The sequence below is a fragment of the Halichoeres trimaculatus genome, unplaced genomic scaffold (genome assembly GCF_033239565.1).
Source record: "Halichoeres trimaculatus isolate MK-OKI-2021-1 unplaced genomic scaffold, fHalTri1.1 fHalTri1_scaffold_22, whole genome shotgun sequence".
NCBI lineage: Eukaryota > Metazoa > Chordata > Actinopteri > Labriformes > Labridae > Halichoeres > Halichoeres trimaculatus.
In genome coordinates this window covers 23,064,369-23,078,088 of record NW_027437200.1, presented here as the reverse complement: position 1 = coordinate 23,078,088, position 13,720 = coordinate 23,064,369, and the positions used below count along the sequence as shown (strand labels likewise).

At 43.4% G+C, this 13,720-nt stretch overlaps 2 protein-coding genes across 2 annotated transcripts; one reads left to right on the top strand and one right to left on the bottom strand.

Annotated features, from left to right (window-relative positions):
- The first annotated feature begins 231 nt into the window (after positions 1–231).
- Positions 232–6,507, top strand: LOC141811213 (ladderlectin-like). Its single transcript, XM_074699194.1, has 7 exons — positions 232–292; positions 373–423; positions 569–625; positions 748–851; positions 2,428–2,562; positions 2,657–2,768; positions 6,341–6,507. Exons 1-7 carry the CDS (start codon positions 232–234, stop codon positions 6,505–6,507), a joined length of 687 nt encoding a protein of 228 aa, XP_074555295.1.
- On the bottom strand, positions 6,105–12,736 carry LOC141811105 (serine protease FAM111A-like). Its single transcript, XM_074699022.1, has 4 exons — positions 12,525–12,736; positions 9,157–9,211; positions 8,623–8,676; positions 6,105–8,535 (listed from the first exon to the last, which is right to left on the bottom strand). The coding sequence occupies exons 2-4, from the start codon at positions 9,202–9,204 to the stop codon at positions 6,730–6,732; spliced, it is 1,908 nt and encodes a 635-aa protein (XP_074555123.1). The 5' UTR covers positions 9,205–9,211; positions 12,525–12,736; the 3' UTR covers positions 6,105–6,729.
- Positions 12,737–13,720: the final 984 nt, after the last annotated feature.

Below are 13,720 nucleotides of genomic sequence, written 5' to 3'. Positions count from 1 at the left end.
AGTCGATCGTGACCCACTCTCACCTTTCCTTGATCACTGGGTTTGTTTCTTCTTTGCTTGAACTTTGGAAAGCCCTTAAAGTCATAAAGTTTACATATGCCCGCTCAGATACGATTCTGAGAATTTATTCAAAACAAGGTCAGAGGTAAGTTCAGGTATATAAGAGCGGACAGCCTCAGCATCTCCACACATCTCTGAGAGGACACTGAGAAAGACGGGAATCCATTGGCCATGAAGATGCTGACGGCGTTTCTCCTGGTCTGTGCCGGGATGGCCCTGACCAACGCTGCTGGTGAGTCCCGACACCAACACAAAGACAGAGACTGTTTAGTAATCTGGAAACTAACGATTAAATGCTGTTTGATCTCGTAGCCTTTCCAGAGGTAGAGCCTGATCAAATGATGGAGGAGGCGCCCATCCAAGGTGGGGAACTGCTCCTGAATCTCAGTCCAGTCCGACTGGCTCTTTCCACTTCAGATGCTCTGATGTGCTGCAGAAATCTTTCTGTGTGTTCAGTGAGAAGTGAAGAAGAAGAAGCTCATCACTGACTGCTGTGTTTCCTCTCCAGCTGATCCAGAAGCAGAGCCCCACGAGGAAATGCCAGAGGAGGCGCTGCTTCAAGAAGGTGAGCTGGGGTTGGTAGTCCACACACAACTCCTTCAGGAAGTCTCTTTGAGCACTTTGTAGACCAGTTTGGTCCCTCTTGGTGGTTCCCATGTTTATGATGGTTCTTTTCAACATTTGCAGATGATGTTCTCGCCTTCTCAGGGGGTTGTCCCGGTGGTTGGGCACGCTACCATGATCGCTGTTTCCTCTACGTTGGAACAATGAAGACCTGGGCTTTAGCCGAGGTAACCAGGCCGATCTGGGTTCAGTCCAGAGATCTCAAACACTAAATCCAAGATGGGGTTTAAGAAATACACACAGTTATTCTCTCATGTCTGTTAATCTTTCTGAGAGCTCCGTGGTTGTTATCACCAACCTGGGAATCAACCCAAACAGAAACAGAAGAGGTGCTGAATTATCTTTGCCCACTTGCTAGTTCTCTTTTGGTTCTCTGCGGATTTAGAGAAATATTTGTGAAATATATTTGTCAAATATTATATAAAAATGTTGAATGTTATTTATAAATGTTGTAAATAAATGTCCTGATACCAAATATTCAGCTACGTTTCCAAACATTTAGTTTTCATTCTAAAAGTGTCGCTAAGACTAAATATTTATCAAAGATTTATAAATCTTAAGCAAACATTTGTTAATTTTTTGCTAAGATTACTAAATATTTAGCTAATTTTCTTATTAGCAACCGCCCTGTGTTACCAAAATAAAAGTCGGGGTAAGCGATTTTGAGAATGTCAAGCTCTACTTCTTCGATGTCGGCCACAGGATCTTCAACAGCGCCATCACAGCACTTGGTACGTTTATTTTCTAACAGCTGACTGTGTTTGACTTTCTCAAAATGCGCTTGGCTGGATCACTTCTTCCAACTTTTATTTTGGTACTTCCTGTGGGAAGGAGTGTGAATTTGCATATTGGCTAAATATTTATAAATCTTTGATAAATAGTCTGAGCAAAATATTTGGAATGAACTGTTTAGAAATGCAGCTAAATATTTAGAGCCAGGACATTCATTTATAACATTTAGATAAAACATTCAACATTTATATTTCACTAATTTTTCTCTAAATCTGTAGAAAAAGTGATGTTTTAGAGCTACATGTAGAGAGAGGTTTTACAGTTGGCGCCAGGGGCGGACTAGTGTACGGGGAAACCAGGGATTCCCCGATGGGTGGGGCGGATCAGGCTGTGGCAGATCAATCACGCTGCTCGAACGGGGGACACTGCCAGACAACGTTGTTGGAGGATTTGAAGATTGTGTAATCTGCAGGGACGGGCTGCAGGACTTTTCCAGACCCTAACCGGCCGATAGTCGGAGCGTTTTTTTTTTTTTTTTTTAATTAATGACGTCAGGGCGGACTGGAGATCTCGACGTTCTGGAGAATACCAGAATGGCTGCCGGTCTACCGATGTGTCCTGTTGTTGTGGGCAGAGCCGAGTCAAAGTCCCGGCTGTTTTTCAGTCCCAGTCCGCCACTGATTGGCGCCCCCTAGTATTTTGGTATTTAGCTGTAAAATAACACCAAACAGTGATCGTCTCTGCCACATGGAGCCAGCAGAGCGCTGCAGAGTGACGTGACTGAGCGGTGACACCCACAGGGGAGTAAGGGCGTATATAAAGAAAAGAAACTGAAACTTAAGTATCACTCGCCCCCTCTCCCCTTTTCCTTTTCTTCTTTCAGAAAGAATCAGACGTCAGGATTACTTTATTGATAACAGGTGGAGGACCTGGGTGGTCACCACATTGCCCCCCAACAGAAAAACTGTCCCCGTTTGTACTTCTTGGAGTCTCACGTGTCTCTTTCCACAGAGACACTGCCAGGCTCTGGGGGGGAACCTTGCTTCAGTCCACAACGATGCTGAGGACAGCTTCATCAAGGAGCTGATACACATGGTCACTAATGAGTTTCCACGGACATGGATCGGAGGCTCGGACGCTCAGCAGGTACATGACTGATGACACACCAGCTACAAGTCACATGATCAAATGTTTCCTTGAAGCGTTTCATTCATCACGTCATGTGTGTGCTGTTGTCCAGGAGGGTATCTGGCTGTGGAGCGACGGTTCACGGTTCACTTTCACCAACTGGTGTTCGGGACAGCCAAACAACCTCAGCTGGCGGCAGCACTGCATCGAGAGGAACTTTGGAGGTAAGACAGAGTTTCTTTACGGGTTGAAGTTCATTTTTTTGTTTTGTTAGCGTGGAGGTTTTGGTTGGAGTAAAATGATCAGCAGTTACTGAAGACAAGTTGTGTTAACATCAAATGTCAAGCTTGTTTATTTTCAGTGCACTCTACGAGGTGCTTCCTTAAACGCTAACAGTGAAGTTTACTAATCATTAAATGTGAGCATGGATTCATTTTTCCTTAAGGAGGTTTCAGACTAAGCTCACCTTCGTAAACTGGAGCACATGCTCAGTAGAGCTGTACAGAGAAGTTTCTAGAAAATAACTCTAGTAGAAAACAAATTTTCAGGGTCTTTTGGTGATTTCTCCAAAGTCTTTCAATCGCCAGCTCTAATTTCATTATTTCAGTAACATTATCATGGTGCTCCTCATGGCGCGGACATTGTACATGTTAACTTTTACAGTGTGTTTGATGATTTATACATTAATAAATGAGATGTTTGACTGGACTATGCTCTGTTGGCCATTTTTGAAACTAAAAGGGATTAATAGAGTCGTGTTTCATTGTACTCAACTTTACGTATTTTAGGCACAGACGGTTGGTCCATGCCATGTGCAGCACAGACAAACTGTGCCCTCAACAGAACATCTCAGCGTCCACTGAGTTCCCTCCTCACTCGTGGTTACTAGAGTTTAGATTGAGTCATTTTAGTTGCCTAAACTCACCTTACCTGTAAAGTAAACTTTACAAGTAAATATTAAGTAAACTTGAAGTAAGACTAGCCATCTGTGACACAGATTCTCTGCTGATCGTTTCATAATTACAGGATCCTAAATGTTTTTTCCTCGTCTGTCTGACTCACTGAGCAGTGACGCTGAGGCTCTGAATAACAGACACTCTTTCTTTTCTAAAACCCACAGGAGGAACGTGCTGGAACGATTTGAGCTGTTCTACCCTGTTCCCGTACGTCTGTGCCAAGAGCCTCTGATCATCTTTAGCTGGAGTCAGAAAACATCAAGAGACGACTTCCTCTTTAGTCCAATTATCAGTTTTCATTTTCTATCCCTCAGCTGATGATCTGAGCCCATGTCTTAGTTTTTAATCAATCTGTAACTTTAAAAAATGTTTTTGTACATGCTTTTATTTTGAAGAGGAAACTGCTTCAGTGATTTTGTGTTAAAATAAAAATCTGTGGATGAAAATCAGCTCTGGGTTGGTTTTTGCTCTTTTTAAAAAGCGACAGAGATGTTCCCCTTTCCGGGGTCAGATCGGCACCCCAACAGAACGGAACCAAAAAGTGGGACGGTTTAGGTCGGTAATCTGGGGACCTGTCCCAGGATTAGTTTTTAGTTAGATTGTAAACTACTTTTGTGACTAAGATGAACAAATAAGGGAAAAGGGACAACCTTGAGTGCCATGTGGAGCACAGACAGCTGGTCCATGCCATGTGGGGTAAAGATCAAATGTGGAACGTCAAGGTGAAACTTTTTCTCAGAGAATCAACCTTCCAATGTCCCATGATGCTCCCTGGTAAAGTCTAAACGGGCAGTTTTGTGGCGTTGAAAGAGACGAGGTCTTTGAATTGGTTTTTGTTTTTGAAACCCTTTTCCTGCAGATGCCGCATATTGTAGTTCTACTTAGGCCCCGTTTACATGACGCCGAAAACTGTCGATCCCGCAAACATTTCGTTGCGTTTTGGCCTTCCATTTAGACGAGACAACGTTGCGTTTTCAGTGAAAACGCTCCCCAGAGTGGAAAGATCTGAATCCGCTCCTCCATCCAGCTTCGTGTAAACACAGAGCGGAGCGTCTCAGGGTGAAACGCTGACGTCACCGCATGCGCACTCGCAGTTTCAGGTGTAGGCTCCGCGCTCAGCCACATTTCCAGTTGAGCCATTCCGGTCCAGTAGGTGGCGGTAATGCGCGTTATGGTTGGATTGCCGACCGTCTCACACAACAAAACGGCAGAAAAAGAAAGAACAGAAGAAGAGACTTGTCCTCCTGGAGTCGTATGAACGCGGATCGTTTTCACGCCCTCCTCATGTAAACGCAGGTCGCTTTTGAAAACACAAAGGAAGAATCGTTGCGGGAGTCTCCGTGTAAACAGGGCCTCAAAATCTCATTAACCCTCTGGATCCCAAGCACTTTCTGAGTGTTTTTTGCTTCTGTCACATTTTTCTCTGTAAAGTGAAGTCCAGCACCTCAGGACAACCATGGTTACAGGCTGGTATAACTCCATTTTGCCTTCATTTAGTGTAAAAAAAAGATTTAAAACCTGTAATACATTACAAAAAAAGAGAAACAAAAATTGAATTTTACTGATTTTCTGATTTTAAAAAATTCTACAAATAAAGAGTTCTTCATTGGTGCAGAGCAGCCCAAAGCTGAAACGTGATAACCAGGAAGATGGAAGGAAATTTTCAAATAATTCTTTAGATTTAGATACAGGACACATATCGATCATTCAGGGCTTGTTGAAAGCAGCAAAAACTGTAGAATTATTTGTTTTTGACAGAATTGAGCTAAAACAAAATAAGCGCGTTCTGGGCACGCCAGTTCGCCTGGGATCCTGAGGGTTAAGATCCAAATGTGCAAAATGCATATTTTAGCAATTTTTCAACTGGTCTTAAGATTTTGATCAGGTCTGCATCTTTCTTCCTTGTTTCCTTTTTTAAACTCTGTGTTTATCTTTCTTGATTTCCACCTTGTTTCCTTCCTCCTTTCCTTGTTTCCTCTCATCACGCTAACCCACGGTACGAGGACACTGTGGACCCTGTATCAGGCGGCCCCCGGCTCGTTCCCCTGAACGCGTTGGTCTCTGTAGTGGAGTGGAGGGCTCTCTGCTGCCACCCTCCTTTGAGGTTAGTTCAGTGGTCAGTCGTTGTAACTACAAGTAAATTCTCTCAGAGTCCAAAGATGACTGATAGACAGCAACACTTGTGCCCCCTGCTGGTGAATCCTGTTAATGCTTCTTTTCCAAAAAGTCCTAAAATATGATGATAAACAGTCACTTTTCAGTTTTGCTGTTATTCTATTGTTTTTGAACATTTTGTTTCAAATAAGCAGAAAATTACGTTTAACCATGTGTTCACTGACATTATGCAACATCAAGTATATTTCCAACACAAACTTTAAATTTGTTAAAATGATATAATTATTCATGGAATTACTAATTAAAAAAATCACTCAGATTTTACATGAGGTTCACACTGTTTGATGCTAAACTCACTCATGTCTGCAACTTTACAAACACAATCAAGTATTTGAATGAAACAATAAAAGAAACTTTTTACTGCACTAAGAAGAATCAAAACTCAGGACAAACGTATGACACAGGCTTTCATGTTTAATGCATCAGAGGGTTAAATTATAGGTGTCCAAGTTTTACAGTCGTGGTTGTAGAATCAGTTTCCACCTTTGTGATTTACCACATCAGCTCTGTGGACATGATGATAACATGGAGAAACACTGATTTATTACTCAAGGAGGGTAAAAACAAAGGAATCAGTGAGTTACAGAAAAACAGTAAATGTGACATCGTTAGGCATGATTAAACTACAGAGATACTTTTGAAGGACGTATATGTGTATGTCACAGGTAAAAGCAGCCCACTGGATCACCAGGAGCTTCGTTTAAAAACTTTAATCACTAAGAAGAACAGGCAGAACACAGGTCAGTGTAGCTCAAAGTCTCTGAGGGGACGGCGAAGAACCCAGAGCATCTGGAACCAACAGGAGGAGGTGGTTCTCTTGGTCGGGAACTGAGGGCTGAGGTCGTTTCTTGGGCAGTGACGAGGCAGGTAGGTCAGGGTCTCAGTCCAAGGACTGGTCAGCTACACAGGTCGCACCGAGATCAGGGTCATCCTGTTCTGGACAACCCCTCTTTTCTGCCGGGACCAGGTAAGTTGGTGCCATGGTATAGTCCTGTGGTCTTGCCCCCCCTACGGTCTTCCCTGCAAGAAACGACCTGAGCAGCCTGGTTTGTCCTCATTCCAGTTTCATCATCTTAGCTTTTGGTTCACCACAGTCTGGTTGCTGAGCAGTGTTGCTCCCTCCTCCACCCACAGAGGCTAAAATCTTACGGAGGAATGAGTTTCCTTTTGACACCTCCCTAATCCTCCCCAACAGCTCCTGATCATTACCCTGAGTTAGTGTTTCCACCAGGTGTTTCATGATGACCTCAAGGGACTGGGCAAACTCTATCACACTCTGAGTGGCCTTTGGAAACCCATAGACATATCCTCTTGTGTGTAAACCGCACACTCGGCCCTGAGCATCAAACACCGGGGAGCCTGAGGCACCGTGATACATGAAGGTGTTGTAGGTCATCACCTTTCCTGCTTTACTTCCTCCCATCATTATCTTGTCAATGCCCTGTCCTTTGATTAGATTGACCAGGCTGTAGAGAATGAGTTGGGGATGTTTGTACTGGTTTAAATTATCGCTGGCAGCTTGATCCCTCTTCTCTGGCTCAATGACACATGTCAAATCTATCTTTTTCCTACCATCACCTGGATAACCAATGATACAGGCTCCACCATCTACAGGCATTTTCCCAAAATGCTCCAGGAGCCCTGGGGGTACCTCTGGTGGTACCTTAAGCTGCTCTGCTGAACCAAACATTTGTCCCTCAGGTTGGACCTTCAGTACAGCGTAGTCCAGTTCATCATCCATGAGACAGATGTAGGACTCCTCTACCTTGAACTTGCAACAAGTGTGTGGTGGAAGATCTTTAAAGTTAAAAAAAATGTTCACAACTGTACCCTCCCTTGGTTTGTTACAGTCGATCAATTTTCCAAACAGGTGTGCGTTGGTCATGATGAAGTTGTCAATCAAAACAAACCCTGTGCCAGTCAAGCCACCCTCAACAACCACTTTGCAGACGGACTCCCCCATTTGTAGCAGTTTCCAGAGTGTGTGAACTTCATTAAAGTCCTTTTGGATCTTTCCAAAGTTTTCTTTCTTTAGGTTCAAAGCTTCCTGGAAAGAGTTACCTGGAAATCTGCTTTCCATCAGTTTTTTCAGGTCTGGAAACTGAGCACGCAATTGTTTTATAACGTCGGTAAGATCAAAATCTTCTGCTCTAAATCTACTCCTTTGCACCAAATCCCGCAGTTTACTGGGGAGTCCTGTCTGAGTGTCATCACCTGATGGTTCAGGTGTACTGTCTCTGACTCCTTTCTGCTGGTCTCGAGCTGAAGACGCCCCTGCCTGTTTGGTCCACACTCCTCGAGGAAGCTCTATCTTGAATTTCCGTCCATGAAGTCTATTTATTTTGTCTGTACACTGAATGATAATCTTTGGATCATCATAGTCAGACAGTTTAAACTTGCTAAGTTTAGCAAAGCGTCCGTCTCTTTCTAGAGCCTCTTGGACAGTAATGCCCTTCTCCCCATAAACACAGAGAAACCTGAACTGCTTGACCTCACTGTTTTTAAAAAGCGGCTTTGTTTTGGTGTATTTTCCTCCTTCTTTCTCAATACAAAAGACAGAGTATTCATCCTTGTAAAGTATTTCTTGATCATTTTGTCTCTCTTCAACGGCCTTTAATGTTGGTGACACGATCAGGATGTCATCGTCTTTGAGACAGGAACAGGGGAAATGTGTGGCAATGATATTTTCTCCATCCCCTGTCCCCCGCTGAATCACTATCTTATCATCTGACCATGTGGTCTCCCATTTCTCACATGATCTGATGGCGTCTAGCACAGTTTGAGACTTTAAACAGTTAATTTCATAGTTGGTACCATCTGAGCCCTTGAACTGAATGTAAAAAGTGTGGTTATGTTGGTCCTGAAAGAAAACAGAGTGAGAAAACGTGAGAGATCTTTATCATAGTAGGAAAATCTGTGTTTGAACAAACTGACTGTCTCTCCTCACCGTGTAGTAACCATCGTACTCCTTCTTCACCTTCACTCCACCTGGCAAACCAGTCTGCAAAACAGAAGTGGTCCGATATGAATCAGTACAGCTTGGTAAAAGTTGGATCAGTGAACCCTGATCCTGTTTGCGTTTTAACAGCCAACCGTGACCTTCTTGTTCGGCAGCGTGTTGTATTGACATTCAGCAATTCATCTTCTTTGTGATTGACATGTGGCTCTTTGTTACAAAGAACAAGCAAGATGGTGTGCTGCTAGGAGAAATACGTCTGTTGCACAGGAGGTCACTATTCTTTCGACCAATCAACGGACTGCTGTGTCTCCAGCCCCCAACTGTGTCGTGTGTCTGGCACCCCAACAGATGGGGTCAATGGGTCGGGATGGTACAGGTTGGTAATTTGGAGACCTGCTCTGGTTTTAATCAATGGAAATGCAACGAAATACGTGCTGCACTGAGATGGATGAAACTGAACCACTCTTCGGAAATGGGACTTAAATTTCTTCTCCTGACGGTGAGAAAGAGGTAAGAGCTCACCTGAGAGGCTGCAGCGCCACCTTTCTGCATACTTGTGTCTTCTGCCATGATGGTCCTGATGAAAGAAAGAGGATGATCTGATAAACACAGGCTTCAGCTTCATCATGGTACTCAGGCTTTTCTTCTTTAACTCGATCAGTAATAGGACACATTCACCTATCATTAAGAAAATTACTTTCACAAGCAGAAGAACAGGCTGTAAGGAAACACTGAAGTTCCTGGAGAGTCCGCCAGAGTCTGTCTCCAGCTGTGAGGCCAGCAGGCCCCGGTTACACAACTACGTTTCAACCAAAGACGCTAAAACGCAATGTCGTTTCTGTGTAAACGGGAGGTGAAACTCTTGCGTTTCACCTTGAAACCGTTGTCGTGTAACCAGCCCCTCAGTCCCCGTAAAGCCCCATGTTAAAATAAGTGCAGTTTCCTTAGTGTTCACAACTTCCTGTTTGAGGCGTGAGTCAGTCCCCATAGAGCCCCATGCTGAAATAAAAAGTGAAGTTCCCTGAGTGTCCACAAGAGTCTTTTTCCAGCAGTGAGTCAGTCCCCATATTGACAGACCAGACATGGTGACTGAGCTAGGCTAATGCTAACTAAGTTAGCTGATCAACTGCTGAATGCAATACTGATAATTAGGCTGCACCTTTCAGAACTCTTAAAGCTATGGTCTACGATTTGAAACCCAGTTTGTCTGATGAGACACATTTGAAAAACACAGCCTCACTCACCCCTCCCCTCCATGTTCCAAGATCCCGCCCCCAGCTCGTATCGCCCTTCTTCGCCTCCTAACAACACGCCCCCTCCGACAGAGCAAGAAGCGGCCGGCAGAAAATGTAACAAAAAAGACAGTCACCGTCCTTGTAACACACAGTGTTAGCTTTTCAGTGGGACCAGCGCGATCAAAACATGAATTAGTGCAGCAAAGCAGGTCTGACGTTGCCACTGCCAGCTGATCAGAGCAGAGCCGATTGTGGGCGGGGCTTTACCTTTCTCTGCGAGTCTTCACCAGCTCAGTTTACAATGCTAAAGATGCATGGCTAACTTATGCTAACATCTATTGACAGAGCCGACCCGTTCCGACCAGCAGCGTTCAGTCATTAGCCGGTACAGGCTCAGACTAACCAGAGTTATTCAGCTGACATCTCCCACTGTGGGAAACAAAGTCATTACCTGTTGCAGCGAACAGCTGTTTGCCAGCTGATACGTGAAGCACAGCCTCAGTTTCCCCGTGATGCGCACAACACACAGCCAAACCCCATCTAAGATTTCTGTGGTTTTTAAGGAAGCACTCACCAGAGCAGGTAGGCACCTGTATCCACCCTGGGGCGGTCCTGGGGGGTTTTTAAGTAGTTCGGCATGAGTTCGGCTACAGTGGGAGTAGTAGCATCCACTGTTAAAGCTAATTAGTTTGTGTTTAGCCCTATGTGTAACTGTTGTGGCGAGCGCAGCCGTCCTGTCAGCTGGTTCATGTGCACGTTAATTGCTCAGCTGTGTCGAATCAAGCAGGAGGAAAGGAGACGGTAAATGTGAGCAGGTCAGATCAGTTGGGGTATCTCATCAAGCTATCTACTGAGCTGTGTGTGGACCAAAATCCAAGAGCTGAACGGACAGCCGGTAAGATCACACTTATTTCTTTTGTGGATACAGCGAGGCACTTGTTGTGGTGGTGAGGCACTGTGGCGTGGGGGAGAAATGTTTGTGATTGTGTTGGATCAATGGCCACTAGTGAAGAAATTAGAGAAAGTAATCATTTTTCCACCTGAAAGGTCAAACTGAGTGTTTCACGGTTCAACAGAAACTCAGCTATCTCTGAGTCAGTCGGTCTTCTCTGGCTCCATGACACTTCAGTAGCTAAGCAGCTAGCTGACGTGAGAGGGGTAGTGGGGAAGGACGAGGTGGGACCATGGGCATGAGGGTGTGAAGCGAGGGAGATGGATTGGATGGACTCACGTACGCGCGGTTCGGATTGGTCAACTAGCATGCAGCTTTGCAGCGGATATACTGAATGGATTTATTTGTTCGTTTGGTCTTTATATTGTGTAGATTGGACCATAGGACCATCACAGCCCTATAACCGGTATTATTAAGATGTAGAAAACTTCCAAATCGTAGACCATAGCTTTAATTACACTGTACAGCTTGCCTGGTAAGAGATAACAGAACACACCAGTCTTAGACACGAGGCATGCCAGTGTGAAAACTGGAATTTGCCATTAGAGAACTGGAATATTCCTCTCAGCAACAAGTGGCATGTGTATTAATTCTGCTTTGAGCTTTTTTATGAGGTTGCTGTGTGATTAACAGACACCTTCTCTGTGCCGCTGCTGACCAAAGTAAACTGGAAAAACAGAAACTTTTTAAGTTTTTCTTTTTAATCTCAATGTGTTTCTTTCCTCCGATTTAAATAAAGGTTAGCTAAGTTTAACAAAAGAAAAAAAAAAAAGAAAAAAAAAAGGCCAAAACAAGGAGTGTCCTACTTCCTGCTGAGTTTCTGGTTCCTATGAAACAAAACTTAATGGAGCAGCTGCTCTGCGTGTTTCTGGGGAAAAGGTGTGAACAGGAAGTCGTGCTTTAGATTCTCTGTTACCAAACAGCAAAATGTCTGGTCATGTCCTGGAAAATTGATGGATGACGTCCCTGCTCTGTTCACCACACCGAGCCGTGAAACAATCAGATCGTGGAGTTTAAAGAAAGAAGGAACCTGGTCTTACCTTGATTCAGGGTGAGCGTCTGTGAAAGTAAGCTTCCTGTGTGAGCACAGGCAGATATCTACCCGAGCCCTTCCCCGGTCTGAGCCCGTCCCATCTATTTATCAGTTAACCCACACGACTCCATTTCACATGAAGATTCATTAGTTGTTTATAGAAACAAATCCCTCTACAAGTCGACTTTTTGGGTCCAAAACGTTAGATAAGCGAGGCCTGAAGTGAATCACCATTTATCTCTATCTATATCTTTATCTACAGTGTGTACAGTAAGTATTCACATTACTTCACTTTTTCTAAATTTTGTTGTTACAGCCACGGTCCAAAACAGAATAAATTCTATTCTGTAAACGACAACGTAGGTTTTTTTTTGTTTTGTTTTGTTTTGTTTCTTGAAATTTCTAGAAATTAAACACACTCACTCTGTAAATCTGCATAAATCTGTCTAAGTGTCTTTGAGTTTATTCAGGTGGAACATGTCCTGACGATGAGTTGTGAGACTGTTGTTGTGTTGTAAAGTTATTTAACCTTCTAAAGCATTCAACAGTTCTTCCTTTTTTAAACAAACAGGAGGAAAACTCCGTTCAGTGTCAGCTCGGTGGATAATGGTTAGTTTTAGCTTTTCTCATTCAGTTTAACAGCAGTAGACAGTAAATATGAAGCACTCACGGAGGAGGGTCGTGTCCTTGATTCAGACGATCTGTCAGTCAGTCAGAGAATCCAGGAGCCAGATGTGGAGTTCTGGTTTTGCTGGTCTGAGAGTCCTGAGAAAGGGAGCTGTCCAGAGGAGATTTAGAGTGTCCTTTTTTCTTCTGCTGATCCGAATTTAGGACTTATCTACCTCGACTTTCGGGCGTCCACCAATCAGGACTGTTCTCGGATTTTTCGCGGTACTCGTTCAAACCGCCGGGCGCTCAAACAGACGTCATCAGTGAGCTAGTGATGTGCGGATCGATACTTCCAATACCAGCTCTCTGTGCTCTAAAATCGATTCTAAAACCATAACATCGATACTTTTGGTACTTCAGTCATTTGAGGTCCTGTAAATCATTAACAGGAGCACAGCGAGTCACCAAACTGTTCAGAACGTATCTGAATGATACGGAACTACTTTTTCTTCCGCCTGACTAAGTGCGTAATGTTTTTAGCTCCACAAACAGCCAAGATGCAGTTTGGGGTGCGTCAGGTGCTGCTAGGGTGAGACACACCTCTCTAAATCCTTCAGTGCTGCAGGCGGTCACCATCCAGGTACAGAGGAAGAAAATGTGGGGCTTTAAGTGTTGCTAAGCACTGTTGCTATTGTTCCAGTTAATAGACATGGCTATGAAATAAGTAAAAAAAAACACATGCTTCAATAAATAACTGCATGAGTTCATTTAGAGTAATAATACATGAGTCAAGGAGATAATCTCACATAGGCAAAACAGCCTAGATTAATCCAGGTAAGGTTCCCTAAGGAATTGATTATTTGAAGTGGATTACAAACAACAGGTGTCATTAAATTACACAGAACAGTTGCAATAAAACAGTCATGTTGAGTTAAGAAAACTATCTTCTGGAAAACATAAATAAAAGATAATATTTAATCTATAAAATATACCCATTATAAATTTACAACCCATCTAATTTTCTTCAACTGTTGAAGAAATAATTCAAAATGTAGGTATTGACAAACTTGTGAAATCATTGGGACATTTATTTATTTAATGATATATTGTACTGACAAATTCAAGTTAGTGGTTTGATTTGAATTGCACTAATTTTCTTATCTTTAGGTTAACCAGACCCATTACATGTATTTACACTAAGTGTCGGTATTAGATCAGTATCGCCGAAACCAGCTTGAATTTTACTCAGTATCGGAT